Source organism: Trichosurus vulpecula, chromosome 9, assembly GCF_011100635.1.
Source record: "Trichosurus vulpecula isolate mTriVul1 chromosome 9, mTriVul1.pri, whole genome shotgun sequence".
Lineage (NCBI taxonomy): Eukaryota > Metazoa > Chordata > Mammalia > Diprotodontia > Phalangeridae > Trichosurus > Trichosurus vulpecula.
The window spans coordinates 65,583,384-65,609,692 of NC_050581.1; the positions used below are offsets into that span (position 1 = coordinate 65,583,384).

At 39.5% G+C, this 26,309-nt stretch overlaps 1 protein-coding gene across 2 annotated transcripts in view; it reads left to right on the forward strand.

The window, feature by feature from the left end:
• The window catches only part of FRMD3 (FERM domain containing 3), a 334,062-nt gene extending 326,834 nt beyond the window's left edge, over nucleotides 1–7,228 (forward strand). For both annotated transcript variants that reach the window (XM_036739138.1, XM_036739139.1), the window contains one exon: nucleotides 3,165–7,228. In XM_036739138.1, coding sequence (XP_036595033.1) covers nucleotides 3,165–3,763 — 599 coding nt within the window. In that variant the 3' untranslated portion in view covers nucleotides 3,764–7,228. The remainder of the gene's footprint in view (nucleotides 1–3,164) is intronic.
• Nucleotides 7,229–26,309: the final 19,081 nt, after the last annotated feature.

Genomic DNA, 26,309 nt, shown 5'->3' on the forward strand with positions numbered 1-26,309 from the left:
ATTAGTTTAGAGAACTACAAATTATAATACCAAATCAAAACCATTGTGTCACCCCAAGAAATGACAAGCGCGACGTATGAGCTTCTTGAGGGCAAGGGCTGTTGTCCTTTTGTCTTTGTATTATTACCTGTTACTTTTGAATTACCTTTGTTCCTAGCATAATGCCTGGTGCACAGTAGCTCCTTAGTAAATACTTGTTGACTGATTCAGTTTCCTCTGTAAAGTCTTATAAATCAGTTCATACTTCTCAAGCAGTTTTGCCTTTGGTGGCAATGTCTCTTCTCTTAGCAACTGTGTCAAGTGTTTGTTGAATGAGACAGTTTGGGGGCTATTTTAGATGACTTGGGGCAACTCTTTCTGATTATTTAAATTTATCTAAGATACAATGATAATTGTAGTCAATATATTTTACCCATTTTCCATTTTTCACAGTCAATAGCTTGTTTAAATAAGTTCGGTTGGCTGTTATAATTCCATGAAATGCCTTTTTATCAGTCAATCCACAAACATTAAGATCTGTGATTTCACTAATGTGTATGTTCCCTCCAGTGCTGCAGACCAAAATTTATCCATGACTGGTCATCCTACGAAGCTCTTGTCCACATTTTTCTACGTTTGCTACAGGTGGCTTCTCCAGCACGTTGAGGGTCACTTTACTGTTCTCTTGACTTCATACATAGTGAAACTTTTCATCTCTAAAATTACTCTAACACACAACCATCCATTCACAATGTATTAAGTCTGTTCTTGTATCTTGTCAATAGTTAATCAGCTTTTTTTATCCGAAACAATAAGCCTTTTTTGGTACTGGAGCAGAAGATCTGACTTTTTGTTTCTTGCCAATGAATGAATCTGTCTCTCTCTCTCTCTCTCTCTCTCTCTCTCTCTCTCTCTCTCTCTCTCTCTCCTCTCTCTCCTCTCTCTTTCTCCCCCTCTCCCCCCTGCCCTGGCTTGATGTCTGACTTTCCTCTTTCTTGATTTATGTACCTTAGTCTTAGTCTTCCATGGAATGAGCATCAACTAAGCACCAGGACCTCAGATTCTTACTCAGCAACTAAGGTCCAGGCAAATTAGCTAAGCCTGAAAACTACAGATTACCGTCATTCGTCTTTTATAGGGGAAAGAGAACAGGGGTCAGAGAGGGACAGTATTGTTGAGTGAGAGGGTCACACTGGGGGGGAACAAGATCTTGTTAAGAAATAATGTTGAGAAGGGACCATGAGGATGGTATGAGGGAGTAACATTGGGTGAATAAAGTGGCAAAAAGCAGTGAGGGAAGACAGGTGAGCTCAGGCCAGAGAGGAGGGGTAAATAGCTTTAAGGGTGGACTAAATAACCTAGAATATCCCTTCTAGCTGTAAATCTAAGATCCAAAGACATGATATGCTAACTTTTATCATCATCGTTGTCATCATCAACAAATATTTTATTAAATACTTGCTAGATGCCAGGCATAGCTCTAGGAGATAAGCCTACAAAAGTAAAGATAAGATGGTCCTTGCACTCAAGAAGCTTACATTCCATTGATAAAGACAACATGTACACATATGCAGAATAAATACAAAGTCAGTTTTTTCGAGGGGTGGGGAAGAGGGCACTAAATGCTAAGGGGAAACAGGAAAGGTTTCATGCAGAATGTGTCACTCAAAAAGAGTATTGTAGGAAGCAAGGGATTGGTGAGGAGGAAGTGCACTCCAGGCCTAGGGGAAAACCAGTGCCAAAGTGTGAGTACAGGAGATGGGGTGTCGTGAAACAGAGAGAAGACTAGTTGGGCTAGATCATAGAATGTGGGAAGGAGAAAAGGAAGAAACATTTTCTTCCTGGGTCAAGATTCCCAATTATATATAGTGTTTGCCTCATCCTCTTTTATAAGCGGGATAACAACATTGATCCATGTCCAAATGATATGAAACTTTTAGATTTTAGAGATCTTATACATTTCCACACTGCAAATCACAATTCTTTACATTTTCCTGTTCACTGTGAAATTTTTCTTCCATTGGGTCATTCCCATGTTATTGTTGGTTATAGAATGATGGAAAATGCTTAAGACTTATTATAATAATTATGCTTTTCTTTGGGAGGGGTCTTTTTACTGAAACTTCTTAGGGTCATGAAGATGGTAGAAATTAGGAAATATTATGTGATGAATTTTGAAAGATCTTTCCATATACTTCCAATTAAAACCTATTCATTTTTAGATAGTGAAATGCTAAAGTAGCTTCTTTAATTCACATGAGGAGTCACTCTTACAGGTATGAAGTCATATGGTTTTCTGGACTTTGGCTAAGTGTAGATGAATGAAATCGCCAGACGGTTTCTTGATTTGTGCTGTTACTTTGATTGCCATAATGACTGAATGATATTTCTTTATGCCCATTATGGCAACTCCTTCATGGGAAATGAGGTTGAAAAATACAAAATGGAGATTGCCACAACTGTATTGAAATGTTAAATTATAGCTTGTGCTGGTTTTCCATGGGACCTTTTGGGCCCCCTTTGATATACTTTATCAGATGGTTGGGATGACCTTTGCCAATAAAATACTGTCCATTTCAGAATGAAGACCTGTCATATAATCAGAGATTCAGAGCTGTAAAGGATCTTAGAGGCCATTGAATCCAACCCCATGATTTTTCAGATGAAGAAACTGAGGTGGTTACGTGGTTAAGCCCAGGGTCAGATAGGATTTGAACCTGAGTCTTCCTGACATAACGCAGACTGACCCAAAGGACATGGAATCAGGAAGACCCAAGTTCAAATCCCACTTGTGATACTTTCTACCTGTGTGATGCTAGGCAAGTCCTTTAACCTCTATAAGCCTCAGTCTCCCCATCTGTAAAAGGAGGGATTTAGACTTGATGGATTCTAATGTCCCTCCCAGCTCTAAATATATCAACTTTCTCTAGTCATCTGCCTTAGAATTTCAATGTCCTCTGAAATCAAAGGTTGGTAAATTAGAGCTTCCTTTCTAGTCATGATTATACACAAACACGCTCTTTAATATTACAAACTTAGTAAGTTATCTTTTGGACTTACTAGTACAGGCCTTCCTGCTAAAGTGAAGATGTCACTAGAATACATTCTCTACCTCTTTGCCATTCGTGTAGAAATGTTGTTAGAAAGATACTCAAGTTTAAAAAAAACTAAATTTCTCTTGGCAGGTATTCCATTACTGAGAGAAGATGACCACTCAGCCCCTGTGATATCTAGCTCACCAATAAAGAACATTGGAGAGTATGGGGACTTCTCCAGGGAGCAGGAGGAGAAAATCAAAGAGGAACCTTTGACTATCTCAGAACTGGTCTACAACCCAAGTGCCAGCCTGCTTCCCACCCCAGTCGATGAGGATGAGATCGACATGCTCTTTGACTGTTCTTCGAGGCTCGAGTTGGAAAGGGAAGACACTGATTCATTCGAGGACCTAGAAGCAGATGAAAATGCCTTTTTGATGGCCGAGGAAGAAGAACTCAAGGAGGCCCGGAGAGCCTTGACATGGAGCTATGACATTTTGACAGGCAACATCCAGGTGAACCCCTTCGTAAAGAGTTTCTCCAGGCTCCTTGTTGTAGGTTTGGGACTGTTACTGTTTGTATTCCCTCTCCTCCTCGTCCTTTTGGAGTCAGGCATCGATCTGTCCTTTCTTTGCGAAATTCGTCAGACACCAGAGTTTGAACAGTTCCACTATGAATATTACTGTCCTCTCAAGGAGTGGGTGGCAAGAAAAATAAACTTTATCCTCTACTTGTTGGGTTGCTCATAAAGTTAACATGATATGTGACTAAGGGCTATATTCAATACTAGTGATTTTTCTTTCTTTTTTTTTAGCAACTGCTTGGTTTTTAGAAAGGTCATGGGGCCATCAGCAGGTAGCTTGTTTCATCCTTGTTCCATATATAACAGACTGTTCAACTCCTTAAGTTAGCTTTTCATAATTCAATACATTTGAATAAGTTAAAAGTCAGATAAAACATTATTTTAGTCATAGGCCAGAATGGTGGCCCTGTTTAAGTAACCAAAAAGATATTTATTTTTATTGCATTGTAGACTTACTGCTTACCCACTATACCATAGAACATTATGCAGAGCTAACTTTTGCTTTTTTTTAAGTTTGTAGCATTATAAGCTGTAAGGTTCAGAACCTGCGTTTTAGTAAAATTGGAGGGAAATGTTTTTGAATATACTCCTTAGTGCAACAATCTCTTCTAACCAATGCCTATACAAGCAAAGTTTATGCTGGGTTTTTGTTGTTTTTTTTAAAAATATTTTTATGTGTTCAAAATATTTTGGTAAATTTTTAGCAAAAGAAGTCTTCTGAAGTTATTTAAGTGTACAGATTGTAAGATTAATGCACAAACGGCACATGGGGAATTTTTTTAATGTTTTGGCAGTGATTTGTTTTTAAAAAAATATTTTTGGCTGGACAATTCTATAATTTGTTATACCTGCATATGAGATAGCAAACTCTTAGGAGAATAATATAGGAAGTTTAGGAAGCAGAGGATATAATGGGGAATATATCTAATTTAAAAAACAGAAACAACACCGCCTATGAAATATGACCGAAGTTGCTCCAGTAACAATAATCTGTTTCTGAATATCTTCCTTCTAAAGTGTAGGGAGACGATATCATTGACAAGATGATGAGTCACCTTCACCTGTGTCCTGTTATTTTCTATCTCAGCTGATGCAGCAGAAAGTCATTGGAAGAGAGTGAAAGTGATTCCCAAGAGGGTGCTGGATCCCCAAGCTAATTGTACATTGTGTACATAACAAGAGAGAAAGGGAAGGACTAGAATGTAGCCCCCCAAAAAGAATTTCTAGCCAGGACGTGGTAGGTGAGCAGTGGAAGCTTAACTTTAAGAAAGTCATAGGAGATGTAGGTTATATGATGATTTAAGAGAATGAAGCCTGGAGTCAGAGTTGATAGAAACGTGTGTTATTACAAATGCATTTTCAGGAAAAAAGGGGGAGGGAATTTTAAGGTAAGTGTCTTAGTCCCTCATTCTATTCATTATGATTCCATGAAACCAACTCCAGAGAGTCACTGGGGGGAAGAGGGAGGCTGTGTGTGTGTATGATGTGTGTGTGTATGATGTGTGTGTGTGTGTGTGTGTGTGTGTGTGTGTGTGTGAGAGAGAGAGAGAGAGAGAGAGAGAGAGAGAGAGAGAGAGAGAGAGAAACTTTTCCGTGTGTGACCCTGTTACCCTGTAGGGTTAGAAATGCAGCTTGCAATACCATTTATACAACCCTAACCCTAATTCTTTCAAGTCTGTCTGTGGGCAGACAGGGTTCACTTGGAGGATTTAGAAAAATTGTCATGCATGTAGTAGCATTCCATTTTTTTTTAAAGTGCAGGATCTTTGACAGGGAAATGTTCCCATGGCGCCATGGGAACTATTCTTCCATATAGGGGAGAAAAAAATGGTTTAGTACCCTTCTTATTAGTATTTAAACCATGGATGTGGGGTTTGTTGTAGTACCACAGAGAGAATATGTCCCTATTGTGAGAACTATAGTCCCCACAAAGTAAATGACACAAAATAATTTCATTTGGTTTATAAAAGACTCCCTTCCCCTCACCCCTCATCCATCATCTTGGAGCTTTTTCTATAATGTGAGCCTCATTTAAAAAAGAGGTTGGTTAACCTATGGACTCTCTGACTCTATTTACCCTTTAAATTTACCATGAGCATATTTTTCAAAATCGCTCAGTAATTTTTTATCTGGGCATTTGTAGATGTCGATGCCTGGTTTTTGGTGCTAAGAGCCCAAATTGAAGGCTCTGGATGCCTCATTTAGACATCTGATTTTGCAAATTGGATTGAAAGGTAGCTCATGAAACCTTTCTCTACTTGGATCTGAAATAATTTAAATAATTTGAATTAAATTAGCTATATTAGGGTTTATAACCTTAAATTTCAATGCTACTCTTCATATGATTTCAGTAATTTATTATGCCTTCTATTAATATATAAAAATCCAGTAATATGATGTACCTTAATTCTCTGGTCCTCCAACCTTTCTCCATTTGTTGTCTTTGAGAGTTTTGCAAGTAACAAACTTGGAAAGTAATGTTTCATTAATTTATTTTATTTCTTCCTACTTTTTCATATTGACTCATATTGTAAAGCTATACTTGTGAGTCTCCGAAATGACTATGCTCTAGTGAAATCTACTAAACTATTTTTTCTTCCTAAGGTAAATGAACTTTTCTCCCCACCACACTATTATTTAACACCTTACAACCTATTCCTCAGAGTACTGATCAATGTTAGGAAGATGTATTTTAAATAGTAACAAATACAGATCTAAAAAAAATCCAGCTAAACATCCCCTTTCCCTTGGACAGAATCCCATAGTGAACAGATGTGTTTGTGAATAGACAGATTGGCTGGGATATTAAGAATCCAATGAGTTTATATAATGACAACAAAAGCTAGGACTGGGATTCTCGAATATAAAACTTGAGTGTTGCATTATAGAGCTTTGGAGGTAATACTGGGTTTATTGGGGAAATTTTTGTCATCCATTGGCTGGTCAAATAAAGACAAGATTACTTCTGGAAATGAACAGTACAAGATATGGTTGGAGATGAAAAGGAAGTGTGTGAGTATATGTACAGACCATATTTTCTGTATGTGTGTGTTTATATATATGTCTTTATATGTGTATATGTACACATGCTAATGATACATATTTCATATACATGCTGGTTCTCATTTTACCTTGCATGGGCATTTCTGGTATTTGTTCGCTTTTCCCTGCAGACGTTGTAGTGGGTTAAACTCACTAAGTACTTAATTTGTTGGTGACTATAATTGTGTATACATCTGTGGATATATAGGCACACACAAGTGAGATATATACATATACACACACAACTTGTTGGCTACAGTGCTAATGAAAGTCGGATCATAAAGAATTTGTAGGTTAAGTGTTGTGTATTTCTGTCTGTGCTTTGAACTATCTTGTAAAATGTTATGTATTTGGAATATATTTTGTGGTTTGTCTGATATTTATAAACACAGCTCTGGGAAGAATAAAATATGGATTGTTGATTACTTCATCGAATTACTAAAGATCTGGGGGGACAAGTACCTGTGATTCGAGCCTTATCTTTGTACAGTGAATTTCACATTTCTATGTCAACATGGGGATTGTTTTGTATGTCAGTATGGTGGCAGGATTCCCTAATAAAACTACTCTGGGAAGAAACAAACAAAAAGTCTGGCTGTTGTGATGTTGTAAGTGAAAGATGTGAGATAAGATGTTTTCTATCAGTAATTCTTTATGCTCTTTTCTCATAAGTGAAGACAAAAATCTACCTACATTAAATTAATTTTTTGAATTTGGGCATTTCTGAATGTATTGCAATGTGACCTCAAACCTATAGGGAAGATGATTGAAAATGTGACCTGTGGGATTCTCTGCCAAATGGTTTCTACCTTTATGGCATTCTCTATCTTTAATGATATCCTCTACACTACCTTCACTGCAGTACTGAAGATATAGTGACCAAATTTCTCTCCAGTCACTTATTTTTAAAGTTTGGTTCTTCTGATTATTCCAACTTTGACATCAAAAAGTCCCTAGTTGATTTTAAAAGTGTGCCTCTAGTCCAGGGATTCTTAACCTGGACTCAGTGAACTTCTTTCTAAAAATATTTTTATAATTATTTCAGTAACAATTAATTTTGTGTACAACCTGAAGGTCTATAAGCTTCAACAGACTGCCAGTGGAGACTGTGACACAAAAAAGTTTAAAAACCCCTTCTCTAGTCAGTGATCCTATGTCTTTTGGTGTCTTGTGGCTTCTAATAATATCCATTCGTGATTATGTCTACATATATTTGCTTTGTTTGCATTTTTACAGGCGTGCTCTCTTTCTCTCTCTCTCTCTCTCTGTATATATATATACACACACACACACACACACACACACACACACACATATATATATATATACATATATATATATATATTCAAATAGTTTGTGGTGTCATTATTACATGTAATATCCCTTATATAAGAGGTGAGTTCTTGAAAGGTTAAATTTGTCCTTTTGTATTTGTTGGGAAGGGCTCATGCCTAGCAATGAGTGAGACATAGTCCTGGCTGTAAAGAGCTTATAATCTAGTAGAAAAATATAAATGTGCACAAATAACAAGACCATTTGTCCTAAGGGCCATAAGAGAGACTCAAACAAAGTATTCCTAAGAATTAGGAGGGGGTGAAATTCACTCCCAGCTGAGGGAACCAGGTGAGTTTTCATGGAGAAAACTGCACTTAAGTTGGGCCTTGAATGGGTAAAATTCCAGAAGTGGAGGTGTGGTATAAGGCATCCCAGATAGGGGAAACAGCATAAACCAAAAACTGAAGAACTAGGAAAATATGAAGCAAGCAATCAACCAAGAAATTATTGTTAAACACTTTCAGTGTGCCAGGAACTGCACTTAAGTGTTAGGGAGACCAAGAAAAAAAAGAATCCCTGCCCCTCAAGGAGCATACATTCTATAGGCATCTTTAGGAGTTGATAAACAGCATGATTTAATTGGACTATTGGCCACACCAAGTGTCTCAAAAGTCTTAGATCTTAAAACTGGACTAAAGCTTTTAGGCTACCCTATCTATAAGAGATACTGTGAGATACAGCCCGATGTAAAGGATAAAAGAAAAAATCCTTTCTCTGTGGGCATACGGATTCCTTGGATCTAACCATAGGTTGTAAATTGGTGTTTCTATGCACTTACTTTTCTTAAAGCAGGGCATGCCTGTGTTGCTTCCAAGAATTCAGTGGCTTGAAACAGCTAATGTGCCTCCCATTGAACTTGGCTCACTTTTTGAGTATTTGAAAACTCTCTGAACATGGGCTTGCTTGGTTCAGGTGGACAGTCACCCAATGATGCTGGATTTCTCCTAATTCTTATAACATCATACCTTTGGTTTTTATAGTTAACCCAGAAGATTACAAAACTCTCACATGGCAGAAATAATTTAGCAAGTAGGGTAACGCATTGCTGGAGATTAATATGTGTGACAAGTGCTGAGTGTATACAGGCTTGAAGATTTTTTAAAGTTTTTCAAAACATTAGTTCATTCAATTCTGACAATAGCTCTGTGATGCTGGTGTTAATAATGCAAGCATTATGTGTCTATTTTACAAATGGGGAACTGAGGCAGAGCTTCAGTGGCTTTCCCAGGGTCACACAACTACTGGAAAACTGAAATTCCTAGGATCTTAATGGTAGAAGGGTCCTTAGAAACCATTTTATAGGTGAGAAAACTGGAACCCAGAGAAGAGACTTCCTTAATGTTGCACAGATAGTAAAAGGTAAAGCTGGATTTCAAACCCGTTTCTTCTGACTCTCCCATCTCCCACACAGACTCAAATTCAGATCTTTCGATTGCAGATCCGCAGGTCTTTCTAGTATATAAACCACATTGCCTCTGCCCATAAGGTCATCATAAGCATTTAGATTTAGAGCTGGAAAGAACCTTAGAAGTCACTGAATTCATCTTTCTAGTTGTGCAGATGAAGAAACAGATCCAGAGAGTTTAAACGACTTGCTCATAGATTATCCCACAGGTAGTAAATAGTATTTAAACTTGGGTTTTATGTCTATAAATCCAGCAGCTTTGGGTTATGGGTTCTTTCGTCTTCCTGAGGCATGGCAAGTGGGTGACTTAATGTGATTGCCATCTCCCTCTCTCCAAAATGTGCATGCCCCCTCTGTCCTTCTGGCAAGTATCAGAAGGGAAATTAGGATGTCAGTTACTTGTAACTAATGCATCCTTTTGCTGCTAGAAAGCATTTCTGTTAAGGAATGGTGTCACTGAGAACAATAGGGAAACAGCATACTTAGAATAGACTTTGTCTTCTGGGTGCATTAGCAGAGAGCACCAACCCAGTGAATGATGGCCTTACTGGATTGACAGACTGCATCTTTGTCTTGCAGTGGGAATAGTAACTGCTATGCTGTCCGAAAAAACTCACACAGCTGCTATACTGAAAGTACAGATCATTATTTTATGGGAGCTATTAAAGGCCTTTTGTCTCTCTTCCCAAATTGATGTCTGCCAGACCTTGCAGTTTTTCTTTATTAACCTTCATTCTGATGGGAAGGCAGTAACTAAGATAATTGCTCTTCACCGTTTTAGGGAAATTGGAAAATGAAAATACTGAGCACCCATGAAATAAATCATGTTACTACTTTATTAAAATACAGTGGCATCAGAGAGATGGAAAATCCTTGACCCAGTAACCTATGCATTTATATCCATAATCAATGGCACAAAATTATGTTGGACTTATGAGATAGGGGAGAGCAAACTTTTAGTCCCAGCTCCAACCATTTACTGGCGGTACGACCTTAGGTGGGGTTTGGCACATAGTAGGTGCTTGATAAATATTTATTGATTAAATTAACTCCTCTGAGTCTCGTCAGTAAAAATGGCACTAAAATATCTGTGATTCCTATCACTTAGGGATGTTGTAAAGATCAGTTTCTTCATTTAGAAAAATAAATTCAGTGACTTCTAAGGTTCTTTCCAGCTCTAAATCTAAATGCTTATGATGACCTTATGTGCAGAGGCAATGTGGTTTATGTACTGGAAAGACCTTTGGACTTGCAATCAAAAGATCTGATATGTAAAGATAGGAAACATAAAGTACTATGTAATTGAGAGCTTCCTTTGTGGAAATGTCTTCACTGAGGCAGATAGCGACCATTTTACTTACTCAGAGCTCAGAGAGGTTCATCAGCTTCCCTATGGCTTGTGCAGCTAAGAGGTATAAAGAGGTGGGGTTTGAATTCAGTGAGTTACAGAATTAGAGCTGGAAGGAGCTCAGAGGCCATCTGGTCCACCTCTTCCCCTTCATATTACAGTTGAAAAAACTGAGGCCTAGGGAGTTAAATGACTAGCCCACAGTTATATAAATAGAAAACCTAAGGGGTAGGATTTGAATGTTAGGTCTTCAAATTTCAGAGGCAGTGTTTGTTCTCTTGTATTTATTATATGCAAAAAATATTAAGCTTCTGTTTTGTCAGAAGTATCGTTTTAGGGACTGGGGACACAAAGACAAAAATGCAACAGAACTTACCCTCAAGGAGCTTACAATCTACAGGTTCAAAAGCAAGTAAATTGAAAGAAATCTAATTTCAGGAAGGATAAAGTGCTAACAGCTGAAGGGAGTGAGATTCAAGAAATTTGTTTTTTAAGTCTTAACACGCCATCCACTTTACCATGTTATTTTTGGAGGCATTATTATGTAAGAAACTTGGCCTAGTGGATAGAGAGATGCCTTTGAGAGCCAGAATGACCAGGGTTCCAATCCAGCCCCTGATGCATACTGCCTGTATTACCCTTGGCAAGTCATTTAACCTTCTCAGGAGATTCTCAAGGACTTTTCTGTCACTTACAGACCTTCATCGATAGAGTTTCTTTATCAGAGAGTTTCCTATACCAATGAAATATAGGCCCAATAATTATTCCCAATGATAGTAATAATCATAAATGTTTATTAAAAACCTACATTGGAGGGGTCCAACCTGATAATAACCAAGCTGGATACTGTTTCCATGACACCAACTTTTCTCCATTACCAAAGTCCTGGTCAAAAACAGCTTTCCCGTGCTCCCACCTAGATCCTGAGGCCTAGAGGAAAAAAGCTATGAAAAGGAGGAATTCAGAATCCAGAAGAATCAGTCTTTGACACCTTTCCTGCCTCTCCCCTCCACACATCTCCACTGAACCCTGAGTCTTCCAAGAGGATATAGTATAAATGGTTCCTGGGTGGATGAGGACACAAACACTGATCTTCTGTAGCAGACCAAACCTTTAGGTCCTAGAAAAGCTACCTCAGGGGAGGTGGAGTGAGATTGACCAGGCAAGGCCTGACCTACACCAATCTGTGAAATTAGAGGTTGAATTAGAGTAAAAGGTTCTTAACCTTTTCTTTGTCGTGAACCTCTTTGAGAGTCTGGTGAAGCCTCTCTTCTTAGTACATTTTTAAATACAGAAAATAAAACATTGGATTATAAAGGAAAAGCAAGGTTAGTGAAAATAAAGACATAATCCTGTTCCCATCCCATACACAGACCCCCTGAAATCCACCCACAGATTCTGTGTGTGGATTCCAGGTTGAGGACTTCTGAAGCGCAGGATCTCTAAGGGATCTTCAAGTTTGAAATCTTATAGCTCCCTGGGAGCTATCCTTGGTGCTAAACTCAGGTCCCTGTTACCAGCTTTTGCCTTGTCTCCTTCTCTAGTCCTCACCTCTAACCCTTAATCAAGCTTTAACTCACTGGGATGATTTTCCATATTATTTGTCCATGTTAGTATTATAAGGTTATTGAGTGCAGGAATGGTCTAACTCACCCTGCACAATGACTAACACTGTCACAGGATAAGCTGTGGGTACTGGCCTACCTGATAGTTGGAGCCTCCAGTCAGTCTCCTCCTTATCTATTACTGTCAAGGTTTGGAGGGACTCAAGGCAAAGGGTCAAGGGCTTAGGGCTACTATTAAGACTTTCATCTATACAATGGGCTAAATAGAAGTTTCTTGGGCTGGCCCAGGATCCTAACGCTTACCTACGACATCGTTTTTAATGGGGAAATGAGCCTGAAGTTCCAAGTAGCAACTCATAAACACACTTTTTGGAACATAACCTGATTAGAAATGGCAAATACCTGTGCATTCATGTAAGCAAAGTGAGGTGGCAGAGGCATGAGGCATGTTTAGAAAGGGTGGAATCTAAGGGTAAATACCACTTCTAGTTCATCAAAGAGGGTGTTGCAGAGGGAGCAAAGTTATAGTACCTAGTCCAGGAGTTCTTTACTTGGGGGCCATAAATCTCACAGATAAATTTCAAAGTGTTCATGGACTTCATTAGGAAAAGTTATATCTTTATTTTCACTAACTTCTGACTAAAATTTGGTATTCAACATTATTCTGGAAAGGGGTCCATAGACTTCAGAAGACTATCAAAGGCTTCCAGGATACAAAAAAGGAGGTGGGATTGAGATGATCAGATGAAATAAAGATAGATAATTTCACAAAGTTTAAGAGATGAGAGGGACCTCAGAAGCATTCTGTCCATTGTGAGGGGATAAGTGAAATACAGTAAAGCCAAAGCAACCCCCACTCTTTAAGGAGAAGACATGATCAGATTAGTAAAAAGTCCAAACTGCAGAGTGTCTTGAGCTGAATGCTCCTAAGTTCTAGTCCAGTATTCTTTCTATGTCAACTCAGCCTGTCATTTACAAAGACATAGTAAAGAAATTGGCACGTTGGATAAAGCACTGGAACTGGAATCAGGAAGACCTAAATCCAAATCTGGCTTCAGACATTTACTAGCCATGTGGCCTTGGGCAAGTCACATAACCTTGTTTGCCTCAGTTTCCTCATCTGTAAAATGAGTTGGAAAAGGAAATGGCAATCCACTTCAGTATCTCTGCCAAGAAAACCCCAAATGGGGTCATGAAAAGTCAGACATGACTGAACAACAACAAAGAAAAGTTTCAACTTTTGAACAGTTTGGCATTGAATGAGGCAACTAACTATTGACTGCTGGGATCAGCAAACAACATCAGTCATAAATGGTGGGGGGGAGGGCACCTGGGTGGCACAGTAGATAGAGCACAGGCCCTGGAGTTAGGAGGACCTGAGTTCAAATCTTGCCTCAGATACTTACTAGCTCTGTGACCCTAGGCAAGTCACATAGCCCCAGTTACCTTCAAAAACAGACAAACAAAAAGAAATGGGTTAGATTAGAGGGAAGAAAGGTCTATGGATTTTGGATATATGTACTCAATGTAACCCCTGTTATGGTACTCCAGAGAAGTCATGGTAAGAGGGAATATAAATTTTGGGTTCAAAAACTACAAATGTGTGATTAGACACTGAAGAACTTCAAGCCATCCAATCAATGCTGAAAAGACTATGATGTAGTAAGGATTTCTTCTTTTTGTTTTTGTCAGTTTGTCTCTGTCTTGCTGTGCTCCCCTTCCTTCACCTCCCCTTTAACTAGATCTGAATTACTAAGGGAGACAGAGAATATTTTATGTCAAAAGTCCATTTTTTGTTAAATAACTGATAAATGGGATAATGGCTTATGACTGAAACTATTACAGGGCAGCTAGAGCTCAGTGGTGAGATTACTGGGCTTGGTGTAAAATACCTGAGTTTGAATCTTGCTTCAGACATTTCCTAGCTGTGTGACCTTGGGCAAATCACTTATCTTCTATAATCCTCAGTTTCCTCATTTGTAAAATGAAGAAGTTGAACTCCATGGGCTTTAACATCCCTTCCAGTTCTAAATCTGTGATGATAGAATGTTTTCCAAAGTAGCATTCGAACACAAGTTATTACAGTTAAAACAATAGTAGAAAAGACAGACTGTCTTCTGAAGTAGTGAAGGGCTTGAAGCAAAGGTTGTGTGATAACTTATCAGGGATAATTTCAAGGGGATTCTTATCGAGTTGTGTTGAATGGGTCAGATACGATGGCTGCTGAGGTCCCCAGTAACTCAGACTTTGTGAGGTACAGGTTGGACCAAAACGCTTTGGAGGTTCCTTCTGGTTACTCAGGTTGCTCATTTACTTAACCCCTAATGATTGCAACTTCAGAATTAGCACAGCACAGATTTTGTGTTATAGCTCTAGGGAGTGAAGCCACTGGAGAGGTCATCCAGGCCAATGAATCAGTTTTATAAAAATTAAAATCAATTAAAAAGAAAAATACTTCACTTTTTTAGTGCTTTGAACAATCATATTTCCTCTTCTCCATTCAAAGTTTTTTCCCCTTTTTATCGTTTCCTAGGATTCTAGCTGCTGTAAAGAAGTTTTATTGATGCATTTTAAAAAATATTATGTATATTTACAGATTACTCCTGTTTCCTGAGAAATCTTTTGTAATAAGATAAAAACCATTAAGTAAAATTAATCATATTAATGACCTCATCTGAGAGCACATGAAACATGTCACAATTTTTCTTTTTCTTTTTCCCAATGGGGTAGGAAGGAGAGAAAAAATAGATTTCTGAGAACTCCTTTTCATATTGACATTTTTTTTTACTGCTGTGTGGAGACAGCAGACAGCACAACATAATGATTATGTAATAGCTATCATAGCCAAGATAGTCCATTGGGTTTTGTTGAACAGAAACATATTTTATGTTTTGCATTGTGTTTTCCTCTTTTGATGATTAAATTAATTAAGCTAATGTAGGAAGTATGATGGATTTTTTTTGTCTCTAAAAAATGAATTTTATTGATTGTTCTAAAGGGAATATATCCTTCATTGTACAGGATCAGAGTCACTTTAGGTGAAACTAAAGATGCCCTCAAATGTGATAGAATAATTTACCATCATTTTTCCATATAAGGAAAGGGAAAGTGGCCTTACGGGTAAAGAGAGTGCAGTCTTTGAATCAGAAAGACCTAGATTTAAGTCTGGTCTCTTCGGTTACTGGCTGTGTGATCATGGGTAAGTGTTTTAACCTCATAGACGCTCCAGGTTTAAGACTATAAGTGGCAGAGGAGCTGCTGATCACTAGTAGAGGGAATTTTGTCAATGGGAGTTCCTTAAATCACTGAAATCTCACATGCAGAAGACAGTCACATACAAATAAAACCTGTTTTAGGGGGAAAAAGATGTAGTAGGCACATTTCATAAACAAAACAATAAAGCTTCTCGGTGAATATCTTTTCACTTGATAGTTCATTTACTTTCCAAATTTGTGGTTACATTGGGAAATTTTCCCCAAGTATATTGAGCCTTTCTCTTACTAAAAATTTAGCAAAGCTCCACTGAGTTTATAAGCAGCCTTGGAAAAGGCAATTTCAAATAAAGGTTGATGAGCCCTTTAATAAAGTGACTTTAGGTAGTCATTCATTGTTAGTCATTCAAGGAGTATGTATTGGATGAATGAATGAAAAAGCATTTATTAAGCCCAGGGATAGATAAGAGAAAAACTAAGACAGTCATTGGTCTCAGGGAGTTCACACTTTAATCAGCAGAACAACAGATGGAAAGAGTTCAACTGCAAGGTGAATGGAAAGGTCCCGAAGTCCAAAAGGTACATAGGTGAGGCTGACTGTGAGGTCTGGGGGTACTTCTGAGGTACCAGCAAATCAGCTGACAGTCTACAGGGTATAGCAGCATGGCACATGGTAAGACCTGGTGAGGTCGATGACTCCCAGCTCCTCTAAGTGTCTTGAACAGCCACATCATCCATCCCACCTGAATGCTCAGATGGGCTCTGAGCAGTCTGGCATTTTCAGGGAGAGTGATAGAGGAAAAGCAAAGACAAATTCCCTGCACTTAAGGAGCTTGTATTCTCTTGGAAGCCTTTTAAGAGGGCAGGCAAAGACAGCCAAGAGCAAGGGTCCTCGACCATCTCCCTCCTATACCAAGGAAGATTCAAAGAAGTAGGGGAGAAGAAATAACCCCAACTCAAATTGATGCTCCCCATTGAGCACTCTGGTGTTTTAGCCCTGGAATTATTCTTGCTCATTTTCTCCTCTACATTCATATGGCTCCCTGAGGTGAAAAAGGGACTTGTGGGATTATCTATCATATCTTGACATCCCACTATAGGCTCTCCTCTTCATCTGCTCAATACTTTTCCACACTTTCTCACCCTTGAGGAGAGGACCAGAATTTGAGGGGAGTCCTAGAGTGAAGATTCTTGAGGGTTGATCAAGACTTAAAGATAGGAGGGCCAATCGCCTTGTTGTCGTGGGCCCCTGAGAGAAGGAAAGATGAAAGTGGTCTTGAAGTATAGGGATCTAGGAGGGAGAAGTAGGTAAATGAGATCTGTAATGTTTAGTTTAGTAATGGTATCTCTATTAAACCTAATCAAATAAAAGACCTCTTGAGGAGGGTTTCTGTTGACCATTTTATAGTGTCAAAGACAATGAGTTTTTTGGAAGGTGGGGTGGGGTAGGGAGTTGCTTAACTTTTCTTTTTTTAAATTGTTTTATTTTTTTAATTAAGAAAAATCTATTGTCTCTCTCTCCTAAGTCTCTCACCCAAATTGGGAAAAGAAAAAGAAATCCCTGTAACAAATATGCATAACTAAGCAAACAGATTCTCACACGGGCCAAGTCCAAAATATATAGGTTTTATGCTGAATCTTCAGTCCATCACCTCTTGGTTAGGAGGTGGGAAGCATGCTTTAACACTGGTCCTCTGGAGTCATGGTTGGTTATTGCTTTGGAATACTTGTCCAAGATAATGTTCTAATGAAACCACAGAAATGTTTTGTTTTTCCAAAGCCCCAGCTATAAGAAAAACTCTGGGAATTCTGCACCCATTGACACCTTATAGACACAAGGCTCTGCGATCATTGGAATTACCATCACAACAAGCGTTTAGGATAATCACCAACATTACTACTGCTCACATAAATCTGGCCTGAACTCATTATTTTTTTCTGTCTTTTTTTTGAGGGGGGAAGGCAGGGCAACTGGGGTTAAGTGACTTGCCCAAGGTCACACAGTTAGTAAGCTCGTCAAGTGCCTGAGGTCATATTTGAACTCAGGTCCTCCTGACTCCAGGACCCATACTCTACTCACTGCACCACCTAGCTGCCCCCTGAACTCATTATTAACAGCATGACACCTATCAGTCAAGGGTATTGCGGCATGATTGCTGACAAAGCTGTAGGGTTAAATGCTGGACTTCTCTCTAATTATTCCAATGAATCAACAAGCATTATCAAGGGCATACTATGTGCCAGACACTGTGGCACTCACTGGAGATACAAAGAATGAAACAATCTCTATACTGTGGTAGCTTACCTTCTGTCAGGGGAGATAAGGTACAGCAGTAACATAGAGTACAGGACCTAGGGTCATAATAGACATAATAATAATAACTCATAATTATATAGCACTTTAAGGTTTATTTCATTTGATACAACAGCCCTGTAAGCTAGTGGCTGCTATCATTCCCACTTTATGGATTAAGGAACTGAGGCTGGAGAGGTTAAATTGTTTTCCCAGGGTCACACAGCTAAGGGTCAGAGTCAGTATTTGAACTCAGGTCTTTGGTGTTCCAATTCCAGCTCTCTACTCACTAATATCAGCTAAGTTTCAAGTTCATTTCTGACACTGGCTACGTGATCTTTTCAAGTCACTTAACATCTCTGGAACTTAGCTTCCTCATGTGTAAAATGGGATCACACTCACATGCCTACCTCACTATGTCATTGTAAGCTTTGTTAGGATTCCCACAATGGAAGAAATGTACCTGTCAAGGAAACTTCTTCTTCTCCATCCCCACTCTGACTTGTATAGTTCCATGAGTGATATGACGATTAAGTGTGAACTCACTCATCAATACTGTCATTTCTCTCTCTGTCTCTCTCTCTCTCTTTCTCTCTCCATTTGATACCTACATACACATATACACAATATGTACCTAAATGTATAATAAATTATACACATACATACATGCACGTACTTGTGTATAGATTTATGTGTATATATACGTACACATTCGCACCCATCTATCTATCCATCCATCCATCCATCCATCTATCTATATCTATTTTTGTTGATGTAGGAAGTTCCTGGGAGAGGACACTCTTTTTATGAATATAGATGAGCCGCCTCAGAGAGTCGCTTGTTCCTGGTGCTATAAGTTTTCATGTTGGGCTATATTAACATCTGCTTTGTTCCTTATAGTAGTATAGTATAGGACGTTCCAAAAGTCTCAGGGCAGTTAAAAATACCTGCCTAGCAAGAGAAAAGTGATGAGCACTTATTAAGTACCTATTAAGTACTAGCAAAACACCAGGCACCCTGCTAAGCTATTTATATATCTTATTTGTTCCTTACAGTAATCCTGGGAGGTAAGTGCTATTACGATCCTCAATTTGCACATTTGAAAAAACTGAGGTATTAAGTGACTTGCCTAGGATCACACAGCTGGTGTTTGAAGCTGGGTTTGAACTCACATCTTTCTGACTGTGGATCCCAGGCTAGATCCACAGTGCCACTTAGCTGCCTCTAGGTATTAAGGTTAGAATAGTTGAGAGAGAAATTAGACCAGGATGGCTTTTTTCTTCTTCTTCTATGAATACAGATTTTTAAAAAATTGATTACTGCTCTGAGGGGAAGTTGGAGGAAAGGCTTGAATGATAGGGAAAGCAGAAATGGTGAGCAAGGGGGCTTACAGGTACGAGGCACAGAGGAGAAGAGAGGATTTTCAGGAGGGCCTGGACCATAAATCACTCTTAAAGTCAGCTGGACTGGTCTGGTGCAAGCATTGCCTGGCATTCCAGGGAGGCTCTCTTTATGCTGGGCAAGTGAGCAGGGATTTGCAGACCTGAGCAAGGACATATGGTACAAACTAAAGGTAAGGCCTTGAACTTTGGGTTGCAGATACTTTCTTGTTTAGTTATAATTTGTGTAGGCTTGAGGTAAGGGGTTTGGCTGCTTCTGAGGGAGTGAAGATGCCCACAGGAGCCAAGGGCTACTGGGACCACTCGCCAGTAGGGGTGGGGAACCTTTGTCAAAAGGTAACACCCAAGGACCTAGAGGGCCACATGTGGCCTTGAGGCCACAGGTTCCCCACCCACCCATGCCCTAGAAGTTCTATTTTTGTCTTTGGGCAACTGGGTTCAAATTTCTGACATTGACTGTGTCATCTTTGACAGGTGATTTTGACGTCTGGAATTTAGTTTCCTCATTCAGAAAGTGGGGGTAGTAAACTCACATACCTATCTTACAGGATGGCAAATTACCTTGAAAACGTTTAAGCTCTTTTCCCTGTGGCCCATTTTACTCCCCACGTTCTGTTGTTTGTATGACTCGATTTCATCATTAGCAGCTCCATCAGATGATGGCCCCAAACAGGGAGGGGAAGTGTAGCTGGGGCTCACAGCAATGGAGGAGGGGAGGAAGAGATGACTGATGCCATGTTCCAATGTTTCAATGTTCCCATGTCCATAGATTCTAAGATCTATGATGTATCACAGCCCATGTTGTCAGTAATATCCATTAGTGATAAGTGAGTGAATCAGCATATTGTGTCTGCCTGGGTGCTGTCATTCTCAGCCTAATGGTTTGAGATGGCACTGTATTTAACTGAGGGCTTCTGCCTTCATGACGGGGTCACAGAATATGAAAATGCTCATAATTTATGTTTTGGTTTATCTTTATTATTTAGATGATTTTTCCTCCAAAATACTTAAGAAACCCTAACTAATCAGAGCAGTTAATAATATACAATCCTTGTAACAAACTGTCAGATCAGGGAAACAGTATTAACATAAGTTCACTTTATCAATTTGTTAATAATTTATATGCATTAACTCTGTTATGAGCAGATAGGTGGCACAGTGGATACAGTACTGGGCCTGGAGTCGGGAAGACTCATCTTCCTGAGTTCAAACCTGGTGTCAGACGCTAGCTGTGTGACCCTGGGTAAGTCACTCAATCCTGTTTGCCTCAATCCCTCATCTGTAAAATGAGCTGGAGAAGGAAATGGCAAACCGTTCTAGTATCTTTGCCAAGAAAACCCCAAATGGGGTCATGCAGAGTCAGACATGACTCTTGTTGAACAACGTGCTTAGTTCCGAGGAAACATTAGGAGTTATTTAAGCCTTCAAATAAATTTTTCTTTCTCATAGATCATGTGCAGACCTCAGTGTTGTAATCCAAAGAAAGGGCTGAGATAAAGGACACCCTAAATAGAATGACTCCAAATGAAAGAAGACCACCACCACCAACAAAAACCCTATAACTTTTCAGTCTCTAGGTTTAAAAAAAAACACTTTTTTTTTCAATCTGGGATCTGCCCTAGTTCCTGTTTTATACCCAAGGACTAATTAAAGCCTTTGAAAGCAGTTCTGTGGAGGTATGGAATGCTGTCAGGTCAATCTGGAGGTGATACTCCCGCTGGACAGTCCTTCCCCTTATCTGTAGGCTATGTCAGAATCTCCTTAAGCTGGGATTTGCTCTGTTATAGGTAAGTAAATTCAGACCAAAGGATGAAGGATGGATGTATCCTGGCAGGAGAGTTTCTTGGAAGGGCAATTTCTCTGTTTTAGTCAGAATAAGGAAGGGGAGTATATGAACATCAAAGATGATGGCTTGGGAAAGGTTCTATCTTGAGGGAAACTATACTGGAAGAATAGAATGTCATACCAGACAGCTTGTTGAAATCTTTTATTTCATTTTTAAAATATAGATATCTTGAAAACCTCTGGTAGCTTTAAACTTTAATTACTTGTACATAGTGAGTTCTTTAGAAACAAACTACAAATACCATACAGAATCAGAATTCAATGTTTTAATACAATATTATGTATTGATACAATTTTAATACAATATTACATATTTAATACTACATATGATAGAACATTTCTAGGCTTCAAAGAAATAGCCATATTCTAACAGCATTAGATAAACTACAAAGAAAGATTTTAGAATCAAATTATGAGGGCCTTGAATTCTAAGCTAAGGAATTTGGATTCTATTCATCAGGCAATGGAACTAACGAAGGTCTTTGAACTTTGGAATGATGTGATCAGAGATGTACATTTGGAATCAACCAATCAAACAAAAAGCATTTACTAAGCGCTTACTAAATGCCCAGCACTGTTATAGGCCATGAAGATATAAAGACAACTATGAATAATCCTTGATCTCAAAGGTCTTACGTTCTACTGAGAAATTAACCCGGCTATGATGTGTGGGATGTATTGGAAGTGGATATAACCAGGAATGAGGATACGACAGTAGTTTAGGTAAGAGACAGTGAGGGCTTTGAATAGAATGAAATGAGGCACAGGATATGAGATTCAGGGAAGAGATATATCCACTAGGCAGGGAGATTGTATATGGGATGGGATAGAGGAATCAAATATGACTGAAAATTTGAAGATGGATGACAGACAGAATGCTGCTGCTACTAACAGAAATGGAAAAGTCAAGAAGAGGAGCGGATTGGGGGTGGGGGAGGGAGACAATTAAGTTTGGTTTTGAATGCGTCAAATTTAATTTTCCACTTCAGTTCTATTGACTGATTCTGTAAATTGCATTTTGAATTGTGCTCTAAATCCTTACTGAAAATGGGGTTTCCGATGAGTAAACCTGTTCTTTACAGTTTGCTACCTCCAAAGTTACTCTAGTTTAAAGTGGGCTCTCCTGCTGATGCAGATGATACCTGTCACTTTTAGGTCCATTAATGTATTTCTTCTGCTCATCCCTGAGACTACTCTACCTAATTTACCTTCTTGGACATTACTGTCCATACTTCCATCTTTGCTTCTCTCCTCCCACTCTGGAGACATGTAGGCACTCAAAATACAATATATACACAGATAAGTAAATGCAAGATAATTTGAGGGAGGAAAAAGTAATGGAGGCATCAGGAAAGTCTTATTAAAGGAGATTTTTTACTTCTCTCTGACCCTCTAAGCAAGCACATTACTCTTTTCAGTTTTCCTTTTGTTTCAAATTATTTTTTTTTGCCGGGGGGGGGAGGGCAGGGCAATTGGGGTTAAGTGACTTGCCCAAGGTCACACAGCTAGTAAGCGTGTCAAGTGTCTGAGGCTGGATTTGAACTTTGGTGCTCTACTCACTGTGCCACCTAGCTGCCCCCTTTTCAGTTTTCCTAAGGTGTTTTTCCCTGCTAATAAAAAGGGAAAGTTTTGTTTTGTTTTTTTTTTTGTACATGCAAGGGGAGAATTGCAGAAAAGTCTTTAAATTCTCACAATCAAAGCTATCTTTGATGTTCATTGGCATGGAACTGAAGGTCTCTTGGTCCCCTGGCTCTTTCACCAGCTCTTACTCTTTATAGTTGCCTTCAGAGAGGGTGAGCTCTGCCTATAACACCTCTTATTCCCTGAATTGTCTCCTAGGTACCCTTTCCCTTCCCTAAAGAATTCTTTATTCTGGGCTCTCAGCCTATGTCCATCCCCTTTTTCTCTTGGGGCAGATTCAGTAGGTAAAACAGGTAGTAATGATCTGCATTGAGTTCACAAAGGACTCTTGTAAGATACATTTACACCTCAGAGGAAACTCCTGTTTGATTCAGAGTATTTTATTACTTTGCAGAGCAAAGTCTTTTAAAGCCATTTCTTGGTATTGCATATGTAGGGAAGAAAAGATCAAGAAAGCATTTTTTGTTCAGATATTTACAGAATTCCCTTCTGAGACTGTTTCCTTCCTCGTAAGTGAAGGGGGTTGGATGGATTATATTATGGCCTCCACACCTCCCTTTGATCACGTACTGCTAGAATATCTGCTACCAGCAAATAACCAGTGCAATACGAGTATTTGGACACACCCAAATTTGTGGAGACCACTGGACTAGATGATCTCTAAGAGCCTATCTAGTTCTGTATGTAGGGATGGATCATTTGGTTCATTAACCAGATTTCTTACTTCTACGTTTCCTTTATCATTTTCCTGAAATCTTATGATAACACTATTTACTGAACCTTGCTTCCGCTGAATTCAAGGTCATTTTGGGCCAGCTAAGGACCTAAGTACAACTTCTGCTCCCTTTGACAATGACTCTTAAGAGATCTCAACCATCCTGGGATATCCCAGGGTTTAAGGACCTTGGGAAAGTATAATCCTTCCTCCCCTGTACCCCACCCCCTTATGAAAAAGAAAAAAAAACAGGTTAAACCAAGCGCTGCAAGGACTTCATGTAACAGCTTATTCTAGAGCTTTCTAGGGCACAAAGATGATCCACTGAAACCTTCTCTCATCTCTCCCAGTACTTTATATCTCACTTAACACATTCTAATTTGCTTTAGTTATTAGTATCCTCGTACTACCTTCTTGAGGACAGAGACATCGTCTCATTTCACCCATGCATCTCCCCGGTGGGTACCTGAGCTCCCACTAGACTTAGATGCTTTGTTTGGAACTTCTGTTTGTAGCTCCCAAATGAGTTGGATCCTCAGGGTTATTCAGACTTCTAAATGGTGGGGGGCTGTTTATGGCCTAAGCATTCCATTCAAGTAAGTAACCACTGATTAGGTGTGTGTCTGCTCCTTGTAGACTACTAGGCTAAGGTTCAAATTTTGGTTTCTGCCATTTACTCTAAGACTTCAGGCAAATCACTTAAACTCTCTGTTCATGTCTGAAAGGAAGGAGCTGGACTAGAGGGAGATGCCTACCCTTTTTGTAAGGTAGGATATCCCTACCCTATCTAAAGTAGGGATATCACAGACCTGGAATCATAAACTTAAAAAAATTGGTAACTATTTCAATATAATTAGTTTCTGTTGCAATCTTTATTTTGTGCATTTAAAACCATTATTCTGAGAAGGATCCTGTCCCATAGGGCTTCGCTAGGCTGTCAAAAGAAGCTCATGATACACAAAAAGGTTAATGACGTGTGATGTAAATCTAAGCCCGCAAACTAAGATCCTGTAAGATTTGATACTCCTTGTGGAGTAGGGGTGAAGGGGACCGCCCAGATTTCTGGCATTACAACGTGAGCCACGGCTGCCCTCTAGTGGCAGTTCGGCAGCACCTGCGACCCCTACCCTTGGCTGGACCACTGGCTTTTGCCCCCGTGGATGGGGAGGTCCAAAAGTTTGCTTTACCGCAGACTCTGAGACGTGCAGTCCGCGAATTGTCTGCTCCACGCTCCCTCTGCGGGATCACGGGAGGCAGGACCGTGCTTTTCCAGAAGGACATTTCAAACATCCCTCCCACGCCTGGAAGCTCAGTAATTACGTGAGAAAGGTAGGCTAAGAGAAGGCTTTCCCTTTGTCTTTTTGTCCTTTCCTTGTCCCTCCCTTGGGAGGGGGTCCTCAGGCCTCTGCTCTGGACACAACCGCAGGTTTTCTTCCGCAGGGCTCGGGGCACAGCTGCATCTTAGGAGGTGGGCGCTTGAGTCAGTCGCCAGGCGGCGGGGGAAGAGAGATGGCAGAAACCTCCAATCAGGAAGCTGGATCCCGCTTCCTCCTCTTTTCCCTCCGCCCCAACTCTTCGGTTTCCATGGGGACCGCTTGATGCAGAGCGTCCTAGCCCCACCCCACTCTCTTCCAGCTGTGCACGTGAACGTTCCAACAATCTCCATACTCCTTACGCTCTCCCAAATCACAGAGGAGCTGGATTCGGTTGCCCAGGTAAGGGAGTGGGGTGCGATAACTGGGTGCTTGGGAAGAATCAGTCCGACCTGAGGTGTAAATGGTTTGAATTCTTTGACTCCGTGTTGGACCTGAAGTCGGGAAGACCTGAGTTCACATGGGACTGCAGGCACTTATTAGTTTTTGCGAGTCTCTTAACCTTTGCCTGACTGCTTCTTTATCTGCAAAAGGGGGATGATAATATCACTTACCTCCAAGATAGTTCTGAGGATAAAATGGGACATTTGTAGAGCACTTTACAAAGCAAAGCACCATAGAAATATTATTATTATTAATTTTATTGCCTTGTGGAATTTGTCCTTAAATTTAGCTAAGGTTTTGGAAATATCTAAATCTATACCTAATACACACACGTATAAGCTTTAATAGCTTAAAACTTCACTAAGACTTTTGGAACATCACATATACATGCTATATGTATATAAAAATGTCCATCTATCTATCTGTCTGCCTGTCTATCTATCTATCTATCGTTCTTTTCTCATAAGTTTACATGCCCAATTAGGACTTTCATGAGATTCAGATACTGCCTCTACTCTCTGTATGACCATGGACAAACTAAGTGCCTTCTCAGAGCCTTGGTTTCCTCATTTATAAGACTGGGTTAATAATATTTGTACTGCTTACCCCCTCAGGGCTTTTTGAGAGGAAAGCACCCGGAAAACATTTAAGCACTCTATAGATATGAGTTATTCCTAGGTCTCATCAGATATAAAGGTGATACTGGGTCCTCAAAGATGATGGAATGGTGAAATGCAGGTCCTAGAAAGTTATAAAGCCTTAGTATTTAGGCTGATGACAATCAACCAGCATTTATTAAGCATCTAGATACTATGTTAGGCAGTGAGGATATGCAAAGATTAAAAAAGAAATAATATTTGATCTCAGCTTACATTCTGTGGAAGGAGAAATTAATTTATGCCCAAGTAAATATATAAAGAATACATAGAAAGTAAATACAAGGTAATGTTGGGAGAGGGCACTAGAAGCTAGGGCAATCAAGAAAGGTTCATGTGTAGAAGGTGGTGTTTCAGTTCAGTCTTTGAGGCTGAATGTATTCTAGACACCGAGGTGGGAGAGGGGGAAGACATATTGTACAAAAACACAGAGACCAGAGATGGAAATGTTGTATGTGAAGAACAGAAAGAAGGCCAGTTTGGTTGTTCAATAGTGTT